The following is a 25,456-nucleotide window of genomic DNA, read 5'->3' as shown; positions in this document are numbered from 1 at the left end:
CCAGACTGAAGGGATTCTGGTTCAAACCCTGGTTCTGCCACTGGTTAACTTTGACTGAAAATGGGGTCACAGCAGCTACACAACCAAACTAGCTGAGCTAATGTATGTGAAAGGGCCCAACACCCCGTTCTGGACAACCAGGTGAGGGTCAGTCTCTGGAAAGCTTCCTGGTTAGAAGAGGGTCTGAAACCCTCGGAAAAGGTATCCCAAGAGTTGGGATATGTGGAAGGGAGAAGAGGAAGGGGGCCGCAGAGAAAGTGAGATGGATTAGCTGTGTGGACTCCCCTGCAGCCCCCTCAAGGACCCAAGAGCAGCACTCATCTTAGAGTAGAGCCGGGAATCGCCTGAGCTAGCAGAATTGCACTGTTGGCTAGAGCTTGTTTAATTTTATAGAAAGCTATGGGCTCAAAGCCAAAGTGTATCATGGTATGTATTATTCAGACAGACTTGGGATAAACTGTCATAAAGCTAAGGAGGCCACTTGTGGGGTGTAGGCTAGGGGTGGGGGGAGTAATAGAGGAGCAGGATAGGGGATAATTTTGACAAAGCACAGGGGAGTTTGCTCTGCTCTGCACTCAGGAAGGGATGGGACTTACCACTACCATCACAGGGAGGACTGGGTTTGTTCTTGGCCTTCAAAGGAACTCAAGGGGCTGAGAGGACAGACCTCAGACAGGCTGCCCAAATAATCTTCTGGAGGCAGCTCAAATGGATGAAGTGCCCAAAGACAGACCACACTGGGCCCCAAGGAGGTGGGTGAGGAAGGCCACTGTGAATAGCTCTCCCACATTTGTCACAATGTTGGGCACACTTAATGAGCATCAACAGTGAGGATGCTGTGTAGAGTATACCAGGGACTCCCAGCTCCTGCGTCACTGTCAGGACTGAAAACCCAGACACAGTGAATCCACTGGAGGAACCAGTCTCACCATCTTCCAGGCGGGGAAGATGGGAGTCATCGCTGAATCTTCTCTTCCCTTCAGCCTTCTGTCTACTCCCTCCCAAGGGTTGGAGGCATAAGAAGCTGAGATTAAGATTCTGGAGTCAGTAGATCTGGTTAAAATACCAGCTTTGCACTTAATGCACATGAGCTCAGACAAGTTATTTACCTTCTCTCTGAGCCTCTGTTCCCTCATCTTAAAAATGGGAATTATAATTATAACACATCAGAAGATCATTGGGAAGGATCGGATAAGATAAATGAAAAGCTTAGCACAGTGCTTGGTGAAAAGAAAGCATGCAGGAAATAATGAAGGTTGTAGAAGCAGGGGGAAGGGCAAAAGGAGGAAGAGGAGGAGAAAGGGCTGCTAAGAGGCAGCTCAGAATAGTAAGCAAGAGCATAGCCTTTGCTGCCAAGCAGGCAGTTTCAAATTCCAGCTCACCCACTTACTAGCTGTGTGACATTTAAAGCTCCCTATTGATTCTAATACGCATCAAGGTTGAGAACGTCTGAGTCACTCTTTGGCCCAAGAATCTAAAGGGTCAGGATGGAACCAGAAGTCACCACTGTAGGCTTTAGGATCTTAAAGAGAGTTGGGTTCTAATTCTGACTCCACTCTTTATCAGCTGTGGGAGCTTGAGTAAGACCCTTAAACTATTGCCTCAATTATAGATGAGAATAACATGATACCTACTTCCTAGGATGGTTTTATAATTTAAGGGAAATAATGTCTGTAAGGCATTAAGCACGCTGGACAGCAACACTCAAATGTTAGCTATTGCTGTTACATACAATTTATACAATTTACTTCTCCCCTAAGCAGAGCTGACAAGCATTTAGCCTCCTCTTCCAGATTTCTTTAAGGGCTTAGATGAATGATTCTGAGAGTGGCCAGGCCTCAGAATTACCTGTAGGGATTGTTAAAATGTAGAGTCTCAGGTCTTATCCCAGGACCTCAGTAAATTTAGGTGGGGCAAAAAATATCTGTGTTTTCCAAAACTCCCTGAGGGATTGTGACAGAGTCAGGACAGGGAACCACTGAGCTGGAGCAACTTCCTGTGACTGCCATCTTAATTCTACTGAAACACATAACTTTACTTCCAATTAGATCACTGCTTCTATCTCCATGGCAATGTCATTTCTCAAGTTAAAAAAAATAGGAAAAATAAAACAAGATCCTAGTGAGATCCTAGGAATATCAAATGCCTGTGTTTGGACCCCCAAGTGTAGGGGCAAATCAACCATGAAGCTAGCAAAATAAAACTTCCACCATGGGATGGCTGGGTGGCTCAGTTGGTTAAGCATCAGACTATTGATTTGGGCTCTGGTCATGGGGTTGAGCCCCACGTTGAGCTCCCCACTCAGTGGGGGGTCTGCTCAGGACTCTTCTCTTTCCCTCTGCTCTCCCCACCGTCCTCTCTCTCTCTCTCTCTCTCTCTAAAATAAATAAATAAATCTTTAAAGAAAACCTTCCATTGTGATTGATGAAAACCACTGTCCTCCTCAATTTTGTCTTCTCCTCGTATAGTATTGTAGTGGCTTCAAGTATTTGGGGGCTCCATCAAGAACCTGAGTTAGGGGATGTGTGTTCTTTGGGTTTGGTGGGATATGTAGAGATGAGGAAGGAGGGTTGATATTTCTAACACATACCACATGAGGAGAATTATAGAGACTCTGGGGGCACCAGCTTTTCTCTCAAGTGGGAACTGAGATCAGAGAGCCTAGCCACTATTAAAAATGGAGACATCCAGGCCCAAAGAGGGGAGGTGACTCTTCCAAGATCACACAGCAAACAAATGCTAGAGCCAGGACAAATGTCCTGAGCCAGTTTTTCCCAACAAACTAGCTTCTTCCCACTCTCCCCAGGTCTGTCACTCTGGCTGCTAACCATGAAGCTCACCTTGGCTATGATGCGGCACAAAGGAGCCCCCTCCTGGGTCAGACTGAACAGGTTCCCTGTGGTGGATTCCGTGATGTAGATATTGTCGGAAGCATTGATTTTTCTCACCAGCGCCTAAGAAAAGAGAGCAAAGTCTGAGGGTTATTCCCTCCATCTAATCTTCCTTAATGGACTACCAGTGGGTCCATGCTTCTAGAAGCCCCCTGGAATCTATAGTCCTGCCCCATTCACAGTCCCACTATGGGGGTGATGAGGTATTCTGGCTTTGGAAAAGACATGAGTCTGCATGGGGTCCGAACTACATTTCAGGAATATGGGATAACTTCAAACCACTGGGACATGGACAACAAATGTGCCAAATGTTCCAACTGATCAGAAAATCAGCTCTCGATACTGATGGTCTCAGCAACCTTTGTTGTTCTACTGGCTCCAAATGAGAACAGAAACCATCAGTTAAATAAGCCATCAAGTTGAAAACCAACAAGTTGTTACAGCTATGACCGAAGAGCTGGTTCATTTGCCATTGGCCAACTCCGGCTGGGTAATGGGTTCAGCGGTTGAGTCAAGAGAAGTAGTCTACCGTAGCTTACAGCTCAGGGGACATTTGTATCGTGTGTACAGCCAGGCCAAAATAGCAACCCTGGGAACGCTGTCAAAGAGTGGGTAACTCGGGAATGTCAGACTGCTCGAGGCTGAGGGAGCTAAGGATCATGGTGAGAAGGAAGGCTGGAAATGACTGAACGTAGGACCCAGGGAGAACCGGGAAGAAAAGCAAATGGAAAATTCATCAACAAATGAGACATAAAGATTAGTTTAGCTCATTTCTGGGAAAAAGCTTTTTCACATATCTTGAAACTACTTCATAATCAGCCATTTGCTTTGAAGCATATGATTCATTGATTATAAAAGATTCCTACCTGCTAATTAATTCTAGCTGCTTGAGGTTCTCCTGAGAGATGTGGAGATAGTGATTCAGAAGAATCGCCTTGGGGGGCTTCATGCGAAAGTAACACCTCCAGAGCCGCTGCTCTGGGCAACTACTCGCGCAGTTTCAGTTGCTATGTTATTTTAAAATATCAAAATGGAATTTTTTTTTATTAAACCTAGCGTTATGGGGAAAAAAAAACACTTAAAAGGAAATGAGGATATCTGAGTCCTAGTGCCAGTTTGCCTTTTTTAACACATTATGTTGATGAGGAAGTGTGTCTGAGGTTGAAAGCAGGGACTCTGGAGCCAAACTGCCCGGGTGCAAATCCTGGCTTTGCCATTCTGTCCATGTGCCCCAGAGCAAGTAAATTAGCCTTTCTATACTGCAGTTTCTTTATGTATGAAATGAGGGGGAAATAACAGTGTCTCTCTCTTATGGTGGCTGTACCCATTCCTTAAGGTAGCCAATATATAGCCCGCGCGCGTGTGTGTGTGTGTGTGTGTGTGTGTATGAAGGACTTTTTATATAATATATATATTAATTATATATATTATAAGATATATATATTTTATATATATACAGGACTTTTTATATAGGATGATATATATAGGACTTCTAAAAGTTCTTGGTACATGGAAATAAAATAAAATTGTTAGCAGTTATTATTTTGTGATCTTGGGCAATACACACCCTAGGCCTCAGTTTCCCCATCTGTAAAATGATTAAAATTAAGTGGGTTTAAGGCAGGTGACTCTCCTTTTCTCTTATTTATTGAAACTCCTAGAATTTTTCACACACACAATATGCTAATCCTCTATGTAAACAGTCTAAGATTAAGTACGTATTTAATCAAATTACATTAAATGTAAAGATTATTCCCTAAGATTTGATAGATGCCTCTTGTAAGAGATTCGACAAAAGGTAAAATTAATAACCAAGATTTGTCACTGCAAATCTCTGTAATGAACGCACTTCTTAGAATCCTCCCCCAGCATACCGTAAGCAGTTACGTAAGTGATAATAATGCTCACATGAAAATGCCGATTTCATATATTGGGGTCCTGTACCTAAATCATAATTACTCAGTGTTCTTGATTAGTGTTTGCACTTCAAGCAAATTAGCATGACGTTAAACAATTCAATCCAATGTCTTTTGCAATCATCTGCTAACATTAGACAATTTATGCCTGGGAATAATTTCTTGCTAATGCCTATACACACATACACCGTAATTATACCTCAGATCATCTCGGTGAATCAGCTCTCTGACAATGAAAAGTAATCATCCTTTTCACAAAGATAAATTTGGAAAAATATGAGATCAAAGGCTCCACTGAAATCGTCAAGGCCCTAAGCATCACAGTATGTCAGAGCCAGAAGGGCCCTCAACAGTCTTGTCCAACCCTCACTTCATACTTCAGGAAACTGAGACCCAGAAATATGACCAAGGTCACACACGTGATATGTGGTAGAGTTAGTTGGACCTTAACTGCTGTGAATCTGACTTCCTGTTTTCCAAGTCAGTGAGTCCATCTCCCTCAAAGTCAGCAGAACCTCACCTGGACCAGCAAAGATAGAAGTCTCAAGACATGGAGAATATCCAGCCTCATTAGCAGCTCTCACCAAATGGGAGAGGGGCTCTCATTAGGGATCCTACACATGACAGTCTCCCATTAGCATCTACAGCCCCATTAGCATCTACAGCCCTCTGCCCTGTGGTAGCCAGAGCTCCTGCTGCCAGGGGCAGCATTGATGGAGAGCCCCCAACGACTGCCCCTCTGGATCTACCCCTGTGTCCTTGTTGAGGCCATAGCTCCCTGAGCCACTCCCAGCTGTGACTGATCACAGCAGGGACACTACTGCAGCCCATGGCTGTTGGGGGAGACTCCTCTAACAGGTGACTTGGGTCTGAAAATTCCATGTCTCTTCCTACTCAAGTCCTCCTTCCCCCTTTTATTTCTGTTTTCAGACCTGCAACATGGTTTTCCATGTCTACCCCCCGCTTCCCCCCACCCATCCTTGACAGGCATTTATCCCATCCTATCTTGGTGTCAGCTTCAAACGACTACAGTCTCTAAAATCCAAGATTTGTCAGGCAATCAAGGAGGAACTGAAGAAGTGTCAAAAATATGCTTCCCCCTATATCATGAGAAGAGTGGTGGAAAAGAGACAAAATAAAGGAACAAAGATTGATGAAGCTGAGTGACAGAAATATTGTTTTAAAGACAGAGTAGGCAGAGAGGAGACAAAAAAAAAAAAAAAAAAACAGAATCTTAAAGACCAGGAGAAAGAATAGAGAAGAGTTAGGGAGACACACACAATCTAGCTGCTCTAAATAAGGAATCCGTAAAGGAAAAAATATTTTTAATTGTGTCAGTCAGAAAGACTGACTGTAGCCCAGTGAAACTGATCAGGAGAGGTCAAGTCTCACATATCAACCTGGAATGAGTTCCTCAGAGGGAGCCAGGAAAATATTGTGAAGGCTCTAGCTAAAGCTTCAGATAGAGAATCCATAGTTGGGCATAGTTAGGGCAGCCTAGCCATGCAAAGGGATTACATAAATGTGGGCTGATGTGACAGGGTGTGGCAGATTAAACATGGCCACACATTCTTCGCTACTCCTCCCATAGGAAGATGGACTCTGGTACCCGCTGCCACCACCACCTTTTAAATCTGGACTGGCCTCAATGACTTGCTTGACCAATAAAAGCCAGCAGTTGGTAGAATTAATGTTCCAGGACCTCCAAGTCTAGGTCACAAGAAACCTTGAAGCTGCCCCCCAGGCTTCTTGGAACATTCTGTTCAGAGTCCTGAATTACCATGTAAGAAGTTTGGGAACTCTGAGACTGTCATGTGTAGGATCCCTGATCAATGCTCTCAGCTTTCCAGCCATCCCCTCCAAGGCACTACACATGTGATGAAGCTTTCTAAGACTCTCAGAACCATCTGCCGGCTGAATAACACCAAGGAACCTCTGTTGATGCCACGTGGAATGGAAGAATTACTCAGCCAGGCTCTGCCCACATTCTTGATCCTTCAGATAAGATGGAATAAAAATGGTTGTTATGCACTAACAGAGTTCTGGAAAACAGGGGAAGACTACAGAAAACAGCATGAGATATCTAAAGGATTGCTAGATAAATTTCTAGGTGAAAGGTTTTGAAAATGAGTATACAATATTGCCTGCGTCCTCAGAGAATGTACTGGAGAAATGCATGAATCAGGCCTCTGAGGAAAGGCACAGAAAGACTGGACATACTCAAGAGAAGACAGACAAAATCATAACTGAATCCAGGCTTGGATTACCTATTGTTCTGATGGCAAAATATCCCCTGGATTGGAATATCCAATTTAGGGAGGCAAATGTTGATAAGATCTCTTAGAATTGGAGGTTTGGGGCAAACACAGACCTTAATTGATTTCATGTCTCTCAATGAGGCAAATTCCAACATCTAGAAGAGTTTTTTTTTTTTTTTTAAACAAAAGAATGTGCCAGAAAGGAAGGAGAAGTCAATGTGGTAAAGCTCAAATCCAGCAACTAGTGCTCATTCTATGAGTTAGGTAAGGAAAGAGACCAACATGAGAAGCCGGGTAAACTGTCAGAAATTCAGCACAGTCTCCCTGAAAGGAGGCGGGGATTAACAGAAGGAAAGAGAATCCTTGAAGCACAGTTCATTAATGCAAAATAAAAAAGATGTAGCAGAAAGAAATGCTACTCAAGGTTAACATACTCAAAACGTATGGACAGACTGTGTTCTGAGAAGCACATGGCAGAAGGACTGGTCCTCACAAGGCTAAAAAGGTCCAGACTCCAGGAGCATCACAGGAAACCCTCCTTAGAAGACAGAGGTCTTAAGGCCTAAGCGATTCTCCAGCAAGAGGTGGGGACAATAGCCTTCATGATTTAGAACTAGAGTGTCTGTGTATCCTAATGCAGTTTTTTTATTTTCTTATTTAGTCCTAAAGGAATTTTAAAAAACATATGACCCCTTGCACATTTTTTTTAAAGATTTTATTTGACAGAGAGACAGACAGCAGGAGAGGGAACACAAGCAGGGGGAGTGGGAGAGGGAGAAGCAGGCTTCCCGCTGAGTAGGGAGCCCGACACGGGCTCAATCCCAGGACCTGGGACCATGACCTGAGCCGAAGGCAGACGCTTAACGACTGAGCCACCCAGGCGTATCCCCCCACCCCGCACATTTTTAATTTGACAGGTAAAATTTTTCATCATAAGTTTCAAGAACAAAGTTGGAAAGGATGTAATTTCCAGCAGATTGTAGATATCAATATAAAATAAGACCATTACATCACTGTTTTAGATGCGTTCGGTGGAATTTAAATACCAAACAACTTGATGCCCTCATCATCCCCTTAAAAATGTATGAATAATCTTTTTTTTTAACTTTGTGAGCATTTTGCATCTTTTCTTTTCACCCTTAGTGTTCCCAATCCAATCCCTCCTCAGAATTTTATCTTAATGTAATACATTTAAGTTTCAAAGTGTTTTATGGACCAACCTTGTCATATTTATCACTGACATTTGAAATTTCATTTTATTTCCTGTGACTATCAGGTTCTAAGTGCTTAAAAATACTCTCTTCTTGGGGCACCTGGGTGGCTCAGTCGGCTGAGCAACCAACTCTTGGTTTCAGCTTAGGTCATGATCTCAAAGTCATCGGATCCAGAACCACATGGAGCCCCGCATAAGGCTTGGCACTCAGAGCAGAGTCTGCTAGAGATTCTCTCTCCCTCTCCACCTGCCCCTCCCCATTTGCACTCAAAATAAATAAATAAATAAAAATCTTTAAAAAAATATTCTATTCTTGGTTGAGTTACTGTTACAATTATTATCAGTACAATTGGCCAAAACAACATAAATTATAAATTTTGATTAATAATTACAAATTATAAAAATTAAAATGTTATAAATATATGTCTTAATGAGATAAATGGGGCTTTGTATCCTTTTTAGGCTTTCTCATTAATTAATGTATACATGATTGAATATTGACTTAATGCTATATTTTTAGATGTAAACCCTGAAAAATCTTGTTCCCATAAATCCATAGAGAGGAATGGGAAGAGTTTATATAGCCAAGTTGCTCAACCCTTTGAGCACATTCTGAGTTATGCAATCACATGGTGAGCGATCATCAAACACAATTTTTAATGATCTGCCAGTTGATAACTCCTCTAAATCGGTAAAAGCAAAGAATTGGAAACCACTTGACTTGCAAAAGCATTTGTTACCCAATCATTAGAGTTGTTCATTCACTATCTCAATTTCTGGGAAGAATTCCAGAAGTACTTTACCAAGACTTTTCAAATAATTATTAATTATACCCATTGCTCTTCCACCTGGAGCACCTTGGGTTATCCAAATTATTCAGAAAGGATTAGGAAAATCAAAATATTATTACTTTCATTGCCAAAACAATTTTTAATAAAATATTTGTGTTTGTTTCAAATATGTTTTATCAAAACTTTGAAGCTACAGCTTTTGCTTATTTAATTTATGGAAAACGCCCACCCTATAACCTAATTGGCAGACAGTTCTTTCAGCCAAGCCAATCAGCCAAGACAACTTTTTCTCAATATAGAACTGACTTCATTTTTAATTACAAAGTGTTTTGATATGTTTCATGAAATGCTAAAACAACACCGACAAATAATTATAGAAATCATTCTCCAAGGGAAAATGCTAAAAACTGTTAATATTAAAATAATGTAGAGCTGAAATAAAATTTGGTTTATTTGTATATGTTATAAAGCCAAGATAAAACAATTTATTAAACTTTTAATAATGCAAGGCAATATGTAGCTAACATTGTAAATTACTTACAAACCTAGGAATGTAAAAAAATTTTTTTTCAGTAAATAGGTGGGTATATGTATTGAAATTTGGTGTTCATTTTAGGAATAATTAAAATTTCAGAATAAAAATATTAGAAATTGGGGCACCTGGGTGGCTCAGTAGGTTAAGCATCTGACTCTTGGTTTCAGCTCAGATCATGATCTCAGGGTCATGGGATCGAGCCCCATGTTGGGCTCCATGCCGGACATGGGGCCTGCTTAAGATTCTCTCTCCCGGGCACCTGGGTGGCTCAGATGGTTAAGCATCTGCCTTCGACTCAGGTCATGATCCCAGGGTCCTGGGATCGAGTCCCACCGCGAGCTCCCTGCTCCTTGGGAGCCTGCTTTTCTCTCTCTCTGTCTCTCCCTCTCTGTCTCTCATGAAAAAATAAATAAAATCTTAAAAAAAAAAGATTCTCTCTCCCTCTGACCCTCTTCCCACTTGTGTGTGTGCATTCTCTCTCTCTCTCAAATAAATAAGTAAATATTAGAAATCATTTATTGTAGCAGCTCAAATGATCAAACTTTCCTACATATTTAAAGAAGGAAAAAGGTATTTACTGCTTAAATCTAATTAGTCCACTGCTAGCAATTAATTTTATCTTTTGCTAATAAGAAGTAGAAATTAGTATAAATATTTCACAAAATATGTTGACAAAATAAGCTTTAACTTCTTTCTTAAATAATTTGCACCAAATCTGAAAAAAAAATCATGTAAAACTTGTATCTGTGGATTTTATCCAATATATCTTGAAAAACTTAGTCATTCTCAAAAGTATTCCAGCATTTAAAAGAATCGGTATCATTAATCTCTAGAATCTCTGGCTCTTCAAAGATGTTTTCCTTTCCAATGAATGACATATCCTAGGGTTGAGTATGATATAGTTGAAAGGAATTGCTTGCATTTAAATTTGTGCCCCCAAAAGCCATTTTGAGTACTTGATGTGTCCAATCAGTTCTCTCTTTGCTGAGTAGGCACTCAAGAGCCTTGCACAATCTGGGAGTAAATAGAGATAGAAGGGAAATGATAAATTGAAAACTTTCAAAACAACCCCTCCTACACACACACACACACACACACACACACACACACACACACACACACACACACACACACACACACACACTACCATTCTACCATATATCTCCACACTGGGCAAAACACACAATTTCTAATGCCTTTCTCAACAGAAATATGTAAGAAAAAGCACAGAAATAATTCATGGAGGCCTATGGGTTTATGGTTCAGGAATGAAGGCTTCTTCTTTGATCTCCCAATCCTACTGCCACTCCAAGGTTTTACACAGCAGGGCAATGCACTCTAAGATTTGGGATGGGTGGGAGCACGTTCTTCTTTTGGAAAGTAATAGAAGGGATGTTAGAAACTGCGTATTATGGGGAGGATCATTTGGGGAAAGAAACAAAAATTGAAGATCTGGACATTGATTTCCTTAAAAGTATATATGCTTGCATTTCTTCTAGAAAATCTTTGGGAACCTGGAGAATGCGATGCCTTTGAAGTGGTTTGAAGACTTCTAGCCTAAGGCACTTCAGGCAGCCCAAATCAATGCAGCCTGCGGTGGCAGAAACAAAGTGTTTAGAGGGGAGCTAGAAATTAAGAAATGTTGAAAATGCTGGATGGGAAAGTATGCAAACCTAGCAAGTCATTGGGAAGAGATTATAAATGCCTGACTTTGCAGAAAGAAGTAAACATATCAAATGCCCTTCTATGAAGAAGGAGACATTTTTCCCGTAGTAAACATGGTGCCGCAGTTAACCGATGGTGGATGCTTCTCCCCAGTGAATGAATTTCCACAAAGCCTTGTGGATGATGGACAATTGAAATAAACTGATCTCCTACCACAGATGCCATCAAGATGGTGCCTGTTCCCAACACTCTGTCGTTCAACTGCAGGTAAGGATGTGTTAAGGCCTTCAGCAACCCTAAGATAAAGTCCTAGCATGAAATGTTGCCTGGAATTCCTGCCTTAGGGGCTGAGGATTGATCTGTTTTAACTTTCTGTGAGTGCAGGGGTAGTGCTGTGATACTATTGTGTATCCAAGGTACTAACTCTTTCAAGCATGGTTGGGAAAGACCAGTACAAATTGAGCCTGGAAGGAACCCCTCCCACTGCTGGAGAGACAGCCCCGACTATAGCTTCCCAAGAAAACATGACCACACACACTGGGATGAGACCCTTCTGGCTAAGATGAGCACAAGAAGAAAATGGAAGAGAATTATATTGACGTTAAGTATTTGGGACTTTGAATTATTCTTATAGGTAAAGGGATGCGGGGTTTTTGTTGTTTTTTTCTTTAACTTTATTTTCTCTCCAAGAACTTTACAATGAGACACACTATTTCTAAATTTTGGACATCTTTGTATTTCTCATCTGGCAAGCACAGATTATCTTTATGTTACCATTTAGTTGCATTGCAGCCTCTGATTACCTATATTGGAAAACATAGCTAAGCAAAATCTGAGAGTGGGAAATAGGACAGGAAAGCAAATTTTGAGCTTTAGTTACAAAACCTCCTTAGAGCTAACTTAATGGATGTAATATCATGAGTCATTTTCCAGCCTTCTGGGAGCAGAGTCTAAATTTCTCACTGTGATTCCAGAAGGATCTACAAAGTAGGGGTTGTTATTTGGAGGAATGGCTTCATGAAGGTGGGAAGTATCTTCCCCACTGGCAGCTGACCTCCTCCCCTGAGGGGCTCCGCCACACTCCTGCCTGACCACAGCCCAATGGATAAGGCCAATAAGACAATTTAGGACAGGAACTGTCAACTACTAAGGGGCAGTACTTGGTCCACACTATTCCTGTTCCCTAGGTAGGGATTTCAGCAACACACCTCTGCTAGCTTCACTCCCTACCTTTCTATGTCACCCTACTGAGAAGGTAGGGATGAGTTTGTGCATTTGGGAAGAAGGAACCGAGTATGTTCATCTTAGCACCTGTCTCTCTTCTCTTAGGAAGTGTCCCTCTGGTCTGAGCTCTGCCACAAGATAGGTGCTTATCCCTCAGGTGAGGCCTGAGGCTGACCAGCTGTGCCTAGGACAGGAAGGGGAAATTTAGCTGTGAGATGAAGTTTTAACTAGTTCATTTAGCCACAGAGCCAAACATGCATTCCCTAATCAGTTTTATTAGAATAAAGACGTTATTTTAAACTAAAATCAAAAGTAATAGATGGACTAAAAGGATAAATTAATATAACATCTACCCACATGAAGCTGAGTCAAGGACTCAAAGGTACAGGTGAGAGTCAATTTATTCAATAGAGAGTCCCCTAGAAGTCATTTTTGAGTAAATCAATTTTTATAAATTAAGTCTTCTCTTACCTCCCACATAGCTAATCCTTTATTCCCAGATAGATTAATCATCAATGTTCATTAATTTCCTATTGGTGGCTCCTGACATTTAAACTTTAAATTTTTCCATACCTGCCAAGTAGTTAAATTATCTTAATACACAATTCATTAGGTGACCAGGGGGCTCTTTTAGCAAAGCGTGCTGTGAGCTTCTCTTAAGGCGGAGCAAGTCTCGAGTGAAGAAAGCAGCTGACACAGTCAGAAGAGTGCCACCAGTTACTCATGGGTTGTCTCATTTAATCCTAATGACAACCCACTGCAGAGGTGAGGACAGGAAGTAACTGGCCCAAGTCTACATATCCAGTAAGTAGAACTGGTGGGATATGAACCCTGATATGCCTTCAAACTCCATGCTCAGTCCCCTACCCCACCACTCCCACGTCCATAGAACGCCATACTACCAAGACTGGAAGAGACCTTGCAACTCACTCATCTCCTGCCAAAGTTCTCTGGGCCTGGCTTGGCCAGCTCAGGGATGGGGACTTCTGAACATGGCCCCCAGCAGGGCAGCCCTGTTGTTAGCCCTAACCCATAGAATGTCCTCTAGATTTGGCCACTGGCCTGAGCTCCTTCTTCCCTTCAGGGTCCCCAAACACAGAACATTGGAGGTGGCAGAGTGTCCATCCTTGGGCGAAACATCCTCTGCTCCTCCACCTATTGCCCGTAGACCTTGATCTTCAGCCTCTCCCTCACCCTTTCAAGAGCCTCCTCGGAGCACAGCCATTGCCAGTGATGCATCTGGGGTCGAGAACTGGACATGACATTCCAAGATGGAGCATAGCAGTGCAGGGTAGCGCTAGATTGTCGCTGCCCTCATTGTAAGCATTGTTCTACCATGGATTATTTTTGTGCGTGGTGGGGATAGGGGTGGGGAGGTGGCAAGAGCCCTCTTCCTCTGCTTGAGAACGTCCTGTGCCAAAAAAGTGTTGACCAAATTGCATTTACTGAAATGCCAGCATCCCGGAATAAGTGATCATGTGCTTTAAGAATAAAAAAGATTTGCTGTGACTACCTAAGTTTGGAACATACTGCTTAATATTCATTCATTAATAAGTCTATATTGAGTGTCTACTGTAGGAGAGGTACTATCCTGGTCACTAGATATATATACCCATGAACAAAACAAACCCAAATCCCTGTCGATGGAAGCTACAGATCAGACGAGAAATACTATGAATGTGTGAAGACCTTTTAGAAGACTCTTGATGCAGAAGAGCACATCATAGGAAAAATTCCAATGCAAGGACATAGGCTTAAGTCCCTTTATGTCAGGATACCTCAATATGGGATCTTCATGTAATTATTAACATCCTATAGAACGTATTGGGTCACCAGTTTAAGAAACATATGCTTACAACACTGAACACAGATCACCTTGCCTTCAGCCAATGTATCTCCTTATGTCACTGCCATTTGTATGGAAACATCCTAATACATGTTAAAAAAAAACAACAACTAAAGATCAGCCAAAAAGCATTATGAGCACGGGGAGCCCAAACAATACGAGGGCATAGCAGACACTACGGTGCAAGCTGGGAGGAAAGGGGGCTTATTGGGAAGCTAAGGAATATGCAGGGCAGACAAGGAGAGGGAAGCCAATGGGAGGCTGAATTTTTTTTTAAGATTTTATTTATTTATTTGTCAGAGAGAGAGAGGAAGAGCAGGGAGAGCAGCCGGCAGAGGGAGAAGCAGGCTCCCTGCTGAGCAAGGAGCCTGATTCAGTACTTGATCCCAGGACCCTGGGATCATGACCTGAGCCAAAGGCAGAGGCTTTGACTGAGCCACCCAAGCAGGGGGGCCAAATTCTCAGAGAGGAGCAGCTGATCCAGCTCAGCTCCCAGGCAAGCATCAAATGACCCAGGTGGTCAGACCCGGGGATGGGCAGGATTTAGCTGGGGAAGCAGAAGGACCAGATCAGGAATTCCACTGCGAATAAGATCAGGATGAGGGAAAAACCAGAATGGGCCCAGCAACCCCAGGAAACCAGCTACATAGCCCACAAGGTCCAGGCAGGCTCTTGGCAGCCCAAGGAGCTCTCCCCAAGATTCTGACCCAGACCATGGAAACGACACCCTACCCCATTGCCTCCTGGTAGATTGACTACTTCCAAACCCAGCTGGCTTCTGTTTATAATCCAACATTACTCTTCAAGTTTAGCGCTTTTCATTGAACCTGATACTTCCAGGCAAAAGGGTGCAAAAGTCGTATAAAAAGCATCAGCTGGCACCTGTACCCCTGCACAAAAATACCTCCAGTCTCCCCTTCCTCTCATGACTATCTTCAATACCCCTGCTCTTCACTCCCTTGGCTTTTCCACCCACTTCAGCCCCATGTTCCACAGGGACCCTCTGGGACTTGAGAGCTCAGTCTGGGACACCAGCCCCAGCCTGAGCCACCACCCACCCTACATGCGCCGGTCAGCATCTGTACATCAACTCCACGGCCAGCCCCAGCAGCCCAGCCCTTGGCCCTTCCCTCCCCTGATCCCAGGCTCCTGGGACAGAGCGGCCTCTTGCAGATCTCCGGGGGCGGGGGGAGTATGCAGGGTGAGAAAGCATGGAGCCAGCTGCACTGACCAGCAGGTGAGCCAGGTCAGAAGAGCCTGTACCCTGTGCAAAATGAGCCAGACACACAGGAAGGAGAAAAATGGAAAACTCTAGGTTCCCTGGAAAGGCTGAGTCTGGAGAGAAGCTGATAGGGGAAGGGACTTGCTATTTGTGGAAGGCTTTTATTTGGTGGTGGGAAAAGAATGGCAAAAATGTAACACAATATTTCTGTAACTATAAATAACATGTAAATACCTTTCATAATGAAAACCTTATGGAATCTGCTTTTCTGGGAGACTCTTAAAAATAGGAAAAGGCAACAGAGGGAAATAACATATTTAACCCACACTATGTTGTTTGCTTAATCCTCTCACTTTTCTTCGGGGGAAGGTTTTCACTTTGTAGATGAAGAAAATGAGGCCTTTGAGACGTTAAGGAACTTGATCAAGGCCATAGTTTGAAAGTAGATCTACCTGGTTCTAAAGCCCTCGTTCTATCTAGAATCAGGCACGAGCCTGCTTAGAGGAGGGGGCTGGACTATATGACCTTTCTAGATTCTTTTCTATCGCTGGATTTCTGGAATTGGCTTGTTCCCCACAGCTGCCTCAAGTCTTTCAGGACAATACGGATCCATTGTGTGTACTGTGGACAATAGCTACAGAGATTTAAGGTGGCAGGGACAATGCTGAAAGTACAGTTGGGAAATGCCAGCTTCTGCCACGGCCTCGCTGTGTGACCTTAGGTAAGTCTCTTCCCTCTCTCAGCTCCAGTTCTCACATCTGGAAAATGCAGATTTGGGCTAACTCGGGAAGCCTCGAGCTCTAACAATCCTATTTGCTAGGTGCTGGGGTTCATTTTGGTAACCTGAGGAGGGTGTCCCACGAGAAAGGCACGTCAGAGATTCCCCCAGCCTGGCCCCATGCCTCTGCCCCACCCCCACCCCAGGAGTCCACGCAAGTGCCCGTCCGCAGCGCAGCCTGCACCGACCTGCACCTCCCGGGTCAGGGCCAGCTCCAACAGCTGGCCGAAGTGCTGGCCCAGCGTGCTCAAGGTCTCACTCACACAGGCCTTCATCGACTTCAGGACATGCTCATTCTCAACCTGGAGGCACCTGGGGAAAAGAAATCATGGCATGGGCCACGGGGACGGGCAGGTATTCAGGCCAAAGCCATTGCAGGGGCCAGATCTGGGCCTGCCGCAGGCCTGTGGGTGTGCCAGGAGCCTAGGGAGACATCATCAGCTCCAGGGGAGTCAGAGATGAAATATTCCATAACCGGCTCGTCCTCTGGCCTCCTAGTGTTCAGAGAAGTGCTGGCCAAAATGGGAGCTAACAGTCCACGTCACTAGGAAGAAAGTCCGTCAGAAAGTGGTCAAATCCATACCTCCGGGCTCCTAGATGAGAGAATCTGCCGTCTTTGTGCCAGGGTCTAGGGACGGGGGGTGGGAGCTGCGGGGCTGGGGAGGGGGGAATGCTGGTGTTGCCAGGTAGGCCGGTACTCACATGCAAGATGTATGGTAATACTCGTGACCCTTGAAGAAATGGCTGTTTACAATAGCTGTCTACAGAAAGGAGCCTTAGAAATTTTCTCCCCAGGTAGGAAAAACAGGGGGTGGATCAGGTTTAAATTTACCCCTAGGGCCTGAGAATGTTCCACTGGAAGGCCAAAGACCAAAGACCCCATGGGGGTCCTAGGGGGTGCCAAGTCCCATGTTTCTCTTACAGGGCATGGGGGCTAGAAAGAGTAAGGGAGAGTGTTAACATCCACCTGGGTATGAATACATGTGAGGCTGAGTGTCTGTATGTGTCTGAGTGTAAATCTACGTAGGTTTACGTATGTGAGATACAGAGAAGAGAGTGTGAGTGTATTTCTATGAATATATGAGTGTGTGTTTATACAGCTATGTAGGGGCAAGTGTGTCTGTGAAATCCTTGTCTATGTGTCTGTGAGTATCGGGTGTGAGTGTCTGCTTTCACCTTGTCTTGACTTTGGGGATTGGGGGGGTGCTTCCCAAAGCTACGGGAAACCTTTTCCTTTTTATTAACCCTCAATAATCCTCTTTTTTCCTATGCGTGGGCCTCTTCTCTTTCACATTCTCTCTAGAGCCTGAAAATGGGGCAGAAAATCCCAAGGGAGTCTTTCCAGGTTCCTGATAAAAGTCAGCAAAAGGAAAGTCCCAGAGCACCACCAGGCCTCCCCACTCACTCTCTCCCTCTGGAAGAAGATACCAGCCCCTTCCCGTGCCTGAGGACAGGCTGTCCAGTCTTACCCAGCATCCAATTTACCTCTCTGTGATCGCTGAGAGCTCTGAGCATTTCTCCATTAGCAGTTTCTCAATCTGTAGAAAAAACAGAAAAAGTTTATTCAATTCAACAAGCATTGGTTGAGGACCGACTTTTGTGTGGGGCCCTCTGGGATATAAAGATGAAGAATTCAATCACCTGATTTTGGAAAGAGGCACATCAACCATAACACAGTGTTGTATGGATGGCAAGACACCATCGTCAGCTTCTTTGGGAGCTCAAAAAAAGAAAACCAAGTACTTAGTTATGCTGGGGATCTGAGAAGCTTCTGAGAGGAAGGGGCATTTGGGCTGGGCTGCAAAGGATGAATAGAAGTTTACTGTCTGCAAAGTGCAGCAAGGAAAAGGGTAAAGCAGTAAGCTGGGAAGTGAATGCCAGAAGAAAGAAACACAATGACAAGGGGATTTTCAATGCTTCACCATGGGCTTGGAAAAGAAGATTTGAAATCATGGGCTTCGGAATCAGAAAGACTTAGACTGAATTCACTGCATAACTTTGGGCAAGTTACTTAGGCTCTCCAAGTTTCTGTTTCCTCATCAATACAGTGAGGACATCACACTAGCTAATATTTGTTCAGCAACTGTTTTTAATGTTTTACATGTAATAACATGGTCGTCCTCACAACAGATCTATGAAAAAAGCACTATTATTATATTCCTCAGAGTGATGGAACGGGGGCACAGAGAAGGTAAGTAACTTGCCAAGGTCACACAGCAGAGCAGACATTTGATCCCAGACAGTCTGGCACTAAAGTGGGTGCACTGCCCCACTGTACAGCCTCTCGCAGTGGTTCTGTCCCCTTCACATCTAGTGCAGGTTAAATGAGATGGGTGTTTGAAAACACCCAGCTCGATGCCTAGGACATGGTAGGTACTCAATAAAGGTCCTTACTATCTTCCCTGCTTTTTGGAAGTGGAGGGAGGCGCTGGAGCAGGAAAAGTTCAACCTCTACACACTTCGGACCCATACTTCTAGAAGGCATCCCCCTTCCGAGTGCCCACCCATGTCCATCCCGGGGCAGCTGACCTGGCCCATCTCCTGTGAGGAGCTCCTGCTGACAGTGCTATACTCGCTGACCATGGAGCGGGCATGGCAGGTGAGACGCACACTCATGCTGTGGACGCGTGCCCAGCGGTCCTGGGCGAGCTTCTGCCCGATCCTGCGCAGCTCAGTGCTGATGACCCAGCCCCTCTTGAGAAGCAGCTGCAGGGGGTCTCCTGGGCCAGGGCCGCCAGCCAGGATGACATCACTCTGTGTATCTTCCTCCAGGCTGATGGGCTTTGCCTGCAGGACGCACATGCACTCACATTCAGTCATGAGCTTCAGGTCCTCCATCCAGCGCTGGACCGAGTCCACCTGCATCAGGTGCACCCTGCAGCCGGGGAACAGCGCCACAATGGCTGTCAACACACCACAATTTCCAAAGGTTTCCATTTCGGGCCATCTGATGTTTGCGAAACACCTACCATATGCTCATCACTGTCTCTTGCGCTCACTTACCTTAACCCTCTGATCTTCCATTAACTCCAGCTCACAGATAATAAGACTGAGGCACAGAAGTTTTAGAAGCAGATGACCAGACAAGCAACAGGCCATGAAGTCTGGCACATTAGCAGACTATATTTACAAGAAGAAGAACACAGAAATAGTCTCGATATCAAATACTGGTTATGTCGTTAGGAGCTATGGTACCTCTATGTGGTTATAGAGTGTGAACCTTTTTAAAATAATGCTTTCACAAAGAGTGTCCCAAGACAAACACGATTAGAAAGGGGGTAGAGAAGATGTTAGAACATCTGATCATCATGTTCTAGAGACAGAGGGCTGAAGCAAACTGACCTAAGAGCTTCTAAGAGGCAGGAAATGAACTAGTCACTCACTCACTAACTCATTTACTCTGTGAATCCTGCAGTGGACAGCGGTTGTTTTTTTCCTTCTAGCATCCTTCCTCCTTCTTCTGTCAATAGCAGAGGCAAGTTACATTGTTGCCTCTTGGTGTGGCGGCCTGGGCTTCGACTTTTCCCTCCTCCCAAACACAGGGCTTGCAAGGCTGCTAAAGCACAGCGCCTGAGAACCAGCACTCGGCACACAGGAAGCCTGTGGTGCTAGGGGTGGGAAGAGCTCTGCACCCCTTGGGCGGGACCCACTCACACCCCCTTCCTCAGGCCTGTAACTGAAAGGGCCATGGAAAGGCCCCAAAAGGAGCAAAAGGGGATCAGTGCCACCAAGTTGCCCCTGAGCCCTTCCCGGGAGGCCTGATTAGATGTCAGACTCACCATTTTCCCGCCCCAGCCACCCCCAGCTCGCACAGAGGCACACTCCATTCTTGTCCTTTAAGATCTTTAAGAACTAGAAAGAAAGTGGGATTTCAGAAGCTGTGTTAATTAAAATCCTAGTTATCACTTGGCCGCTAAGAGAAATGGAATGACAAAACTATTGATTTCTCTAGTATCTGAGTTATTTGGGCCAGCGAGTGTCTGTGTTTGTGGGTATGAACTCATTTAGGTGTCTGTCTATATTATCTGTATGCCAGTGTCTGGATGTCTGGCTTGGAGCTGGTGTAACTCTACCTGCACAAATCGTCCGATGATTGTGTGTGCTTATAAGCCTTGCATCAGATAAACTCGATGACTAAGAACAGCTGGGGTGGGCCTTGAGCGTGGGCTGCATTTAATGACTCAATCCCAAAGTAAAGAGTATGGAAAGGGGACGGAGAAAAAGTAAGTTTGCAGTGGAGAAACCTGACATAACCCCATCCTACTCAAGTGATCGAAATGAACCTCACTGCTTCTCAGCCACATTGACAGCATGTACCATACTTCTGATAGGATGTGATGAGAAGGGCTTTCTTCTCCCAAACACATAACCTTAGTCTCATCATGGGAAAGGCCTCAGGGACCAGCGGAGGGACAGTCTACAGAATACCTAATCAGTACTCCTCAAAACTGCCAGCATCATCACCAACAAGGTAGCACTGAGAAATTATCAGAGACCAAAGGAGACAAAGGAGACGTGATGACTGACTATAACAGGATCTCCTGGGCGGAATCCTGAAGCAGAAAAGAAGCTTCATGGAAAACTAGTAAAAGCCAAATGAAGTCTGGAGTTTAGTTACTAGTAATGGACTAATAATGGTTCCTCAGTTGTAACAAATGTACCATGCTCACGGAAGATGCTAACAATCAAGGTAACTGGGTATGTGGGGGACCTACAGGAGCGGTCTGTACTATCTTTGCAACTTGTAAATCTAAAACTATTTTAAAATTTGAACGTTTCTTTAAAGAAATGAGGTTCCGGGGAGAAAGGTAGGATCCAGCTGACAGGCCTGAGGGTTCCTTACTCCATCCACCCCACCCCGGGAAGAATTGCATTTCCATTGCTTCTTCCTCAAACAGGAGCCCAGGCTGAAACTGGCTGTCTCTCTGGTTTTGTGCCATGAGCCTCGTGGGAGAAGACCTAGAGAATGTACCATGCTCCACAGGAGCTGTCCGCTGGAGACCTCCCGCAGACAGGTAGGAGGAACCTAGCTAAGGAGCCAGGAGTGGAGGCTTCCTCAGGGAACCTGGAAGTGGAAGGAAAGGCAGTCCCCGGTTGGGCTCGGGGGTAAAAGCTGTTTTCTCGGGGGAAGGGAACATGGCAAGCCTAGTTGGCTTTGTCTTCCAGTTAGCCCCATGATCTGCCCTGGAGCCCACCAATGGCTGATCACGGGCAGGCCTCCTGGACCTGCATCAGGGAGGTTCCCTCGGGCAGAGGCAGGCCCTCAGATGCCTCATGATGATCCTGCTCCCTCCTTAGTTGCCTGAACAGGCTTTGAACCAGAGCTCCCTGGGGCTGGAACAGCCTACTGTGGAAGGAAGGACCTTGAGCATAAGAAAAGTTTCCACAGGCCCATGCCAACAAGGCTTACACATTAGCATGCAGGGGCATAAAGAGCTGGCTCTGCTACTTAAAATCTGTGTGGCTGAAGGCAAGCTACTGCTGCTTTTTTTTCCTTTTTCTGAAATTTTTATTGAAAAACATATGCACATAAAGGTGAATAAATTATAATATCAAGCTGCAGTTTGACGAATTTTCATAAGGTCAACACACTCACGTATCCAGGAACCAGGTAAGAAACATTATCAGCATCCTGGTAGTCTCCCTTGCGCCCCCTTCTGGTCACTCCCCAACCAGGATAACCAGTATCCTGACTTTCTTAACAACATACATTAGTCTCTTCAGTAAGTTTTTTAACCTCTCTGAGCCTCAATTTCTTTATCTGTAAAATAAAGATTATAATAGAACCTTCCATACCAGATAGATGAAAGAATTACATTAAATGGTGAATGTGAAGGACTTAGGACATTGCATGGCATAAAGAAATGCTCAAAAACGTTACTTCTCTTTCCTGTCCTTCCCCCATGGAATGCTTCAGCACCTACAATAATTACCATCATAATGGCTAGAAGTTTCTGAGCACATGCCACATGATGAGCCCTGTGCTGAGTGCTTTATGTGAATTGTTTTAATTTACTCCTCAAGACAAGTGTCTGAGTTAGTAGTATTATTATTCCCATTTTACAGACAAGGAAGCCAGGGTGAGAGAAGTAAAAATCACCCAGGTAGAAAGTATTTGCACTCACGTTGAAACTTTGGTCTCTCTCACTCCAGAGTCTACTCTTAACTTCTTAACCTCTTTGCTTTGCTGCTTCCCACTCTAACAACACTTCAAAAAAAAAAAAAAAAAAAAAAAAAGACGTCAAGAAGCAGAGAGCAAGATGAGACAGCCTTAACACAGGGAGACAGGAAGGACAATTTTCCCAAGCAAAGGGGGCTGCTTATGAGCAACAGGAGGAAGAAGGGAAGCTGTGAGCCATTGGCTCTGCCTAAAGCTCTGGGGTATAGGGTGGACCAGGATCCCGGGCCCCAGAGATGCAATCACTGCTTTCAGGCCAAATCCACTCCTGGCTGCCCAGTGGCGGGAGCCGCCTTCCAAGGGGGCAGCTGCAGAGGCGAGGACAGACCGGGGTGCCTTCGGAGAAAGCAGAATCTGGTTTTCTTTAAGAATAAGCTTAAAATAACTTCTATATCTAGAGATTGTTTAAACAAATACCTCCTCTTTCTCCTCCAAGGAGCAAACAAACATACTAAGAAGAATAAACTGAGCAGATTAGTAAGCGCATAGATCCCTGCCTCCTCTTAACCTCATTTAGTGCCTAGGCCTCAGGCCCCATCAAGCAGGTGCAGCCCCCTTAGGTCCAGGGCCAACTCCAATAGGGCCAGGAGGACATCAAGAGGTTCTGACCCACCAGCAGGTGGAGGGGAAGATGGGTTGGCTGCTCAAGGCATGTATATACATCCCACCCAGGCTGATTTTACCCAGTATGCCCAAATTACAACTAAACCACTGAGATTTTAATATAATTGTGTTTGGCATTTAAAAAAATAGAGAATTGGATGAAAAGCAATTCTGAAAGCAGAGGAAAAGGGAAAGTAGACAAAACCCACCAGGAATAATAATTAATATTTATTGGACCCTTATAGTACCCCAAGGATTGTATCATTATCATGCATTATTTTATGCTCACAATATCCTGATTAAGTGCATACTTTCCTGTCTCCATCCTACAGATGAAAATACAGAGGTGCAGAAGACTTATATGACTTAAGAGAGTCAGAGCTCCCTGCAGAAAACCTGATTCCAGAGACTATCTACCTACGGACCACACTCTACAGTTCTCCACCGGTCTCTCTCTTCCACCAACTTTGAGGTATCCTCAAAGGCAGGAATTGACCTCCCTCAGCATCACCAGCACTCAGCACAAGGCCTAACACATGGTAGGGATCAGTAAATATTTAAGGGATCAAGTAAACCAGAAACTGCCTGGGAAACATGGATTGTAAGCCTTGCCACACCAGCTGGAAATATTTTCTGGGCTTGTAGGGGTGTTACAAGATGAGCATGAGTGCTCTGGCCTGACACATAGGAAGCCCTTGAACTCACGCAATCCTCTGTTCTGAACTACATTTCAGGAGACATGGATAACAGCTTTGGCTGGCACATCACAGAGTAGGTGAACTCCCTGCAACGTGGTACAAGTTTAAGAGTTGGGTAAGCAACTACATTCTACAAAAGACAGCATAATAAAAACTTATGTAGTAAATAGAACTACGTGAGCAGATGTCAGCAGACTCAGAGAAACTTTTTGTACAAGTCCTTTTTCAAACATTCCTGTACTCCGCTAAGCAGTGCTCTGGTTGCCTAAAGCTTGGGTCCTTCACAACCACTGTCCCAATTCTCAGAACTTCCAGGCAAATGGTAAGGTGTGGATAAAGATACTCAAGCCCTGGCGGGGGGGGCGGGGGGGTGGTTAAACGGAGATCTTAGCTCTTACGGGAAGTGCCTGTCCCCATAGGACACCAGTAACAAACACAAAATATCCTCACCCAATTCAGTAAGCCTTAAAACATTAAGCAGTGCCTCTCAGACAATCCCTGCTTGACCTGATTCATTGAAGCACTCACTACTGATGTTGGGCATGTGCCAGGCTTTGGGCTGGTCCCTGCCCTCAGGACACTCACACCATCTAAGAGGAGAGACAGACATAAATAAATGTAACCCAACCTCATTCTCATCCCAACACCATGCACCACACATCTCAAGCATTTCCAGGAGTCTCCAGAGTTCATCTCATATACAGTTGACCCTTGAACAACCCAGGTTTGGACTGCACGGGTCCACTTACATGTGGATTTTTTATAGTGCAGTAGTGTAAACGTATTTTCTCTTCCTTATGATTTTCTTAGGAACGTTTTCTTTTCTCTAGTTTACCTTATGGTAAGAATACAGTATAGGATATATGTAATATACAAATGATGTATTAGTTGACTTTATGGTATCAGTAAGGCTTCCGGTCAATAGTAAGCTATTTATTAATAGTTAAGTTTTGGAGGAGTCAAAGGTGACATGTGGATTTTTAACTGTGTTGGGGGTGGGTGCCCCTAACCCCTGTGTGGTTCAAAGGTCAACTGGAGATTCTCCCCCCAAATCTGTCATCTTTTCTTCCTTTAGAACCCCTACACTGGATATTACCCTGGCTGTCAGGTCCTGCCAGGCCCACCCAGCATGGCTACCTTTCCTTCTAAGGGTTCTCATGCTGTCTGAATCCACTAAATATCTCAAGCTGCTCACAGTCACCACTTCTTCTCTTACTGCTGTGTCTTCTGGGAGCCATCATGCCACCATCAGAGCCAAGCATGCCACTGGGTCTTCTAGGCATCATGTGGCTTCTGTGGGGTATCACTGTTCCCATCAGAGCATGAGCTCGGGAGCTGGATTGCCCGGATTAAATCCCACATCTGCAACTTGCTACCTGCATAACTTTGGGCAAGTTACTCAATCTCTCTGTGCTTCAGTTCCCTCATTGGTAGAAAGGAAATGATAATAGTACCCAGCCCCTAGGCTTTCTGTGATTATTAAGTGAAGTGACTATCTACATATACATACATATGCATATATGCAAATATGTATATTAGTTGCTTAGAATAATGCCTGACAGGAAGTATTATACATGTTAATTGTTATTAGAGAAGTTTCAACTAAAGCAGCTGTTTCATCAGAATTTAATTACTTCA

General features: G+C 44.4%; 1 protein-coding gene across 2 annotated transcripts in view; it reads right to left on the bottom strand.

Annotated features, from left to right (window-relative positions):
• INSC (INSC spindle orientation adaptor protein) overlaps positions 1 to 25,456 on the bottom strand; it is a 117,147-nt gene that overhangs the window by 44,953 nt on the left and 46,738 nt on the right. For both annotated transcript variants that reach the window (XM_027579772.1, XM_027579771.1), the window contains exons 3-6: positions 18,869 to 19,214; positions 17,825 to 17,877; positions 16,528 to 16,651; positions 2,841 to 2,954 (exon numbers count right to left, since the gene is read on the bottom strand). In XM_027579772.1, the coding sequence (XP_027435573.1) occupies positions 2,841 to 2,954; positions 16,528 to 16,651; positions 17,825 to 17,877; positions 18,869 to 19,214 (637 nt within the window). The remainder of the gene's footprint in view (positions 1 to 2,840; positions 2,955 to 16,527; positions 16,652 to 17,824; positions 17,878 to 18,868; positions 19,215 to 25,456) is intronic.

This window comes from Zalophus californianus, chromosome 11 (genome assembly GCF_009762305.2).
Source record: "Zalophus californianus isolate mZalCal1 chromosome 11, mZalCal1.pri.v2, whole genome shotgun sequence".
NCBI lineage: Eukaryota > Metazoa > Chordata > Mammalia > Carnivora > Otariidae > Zalophus > Zalophus californianus.
Note: the sequence above shows the minus strand (reverse complement) of the source record. Positions and strands in the feature narration are given on the sequence as shown.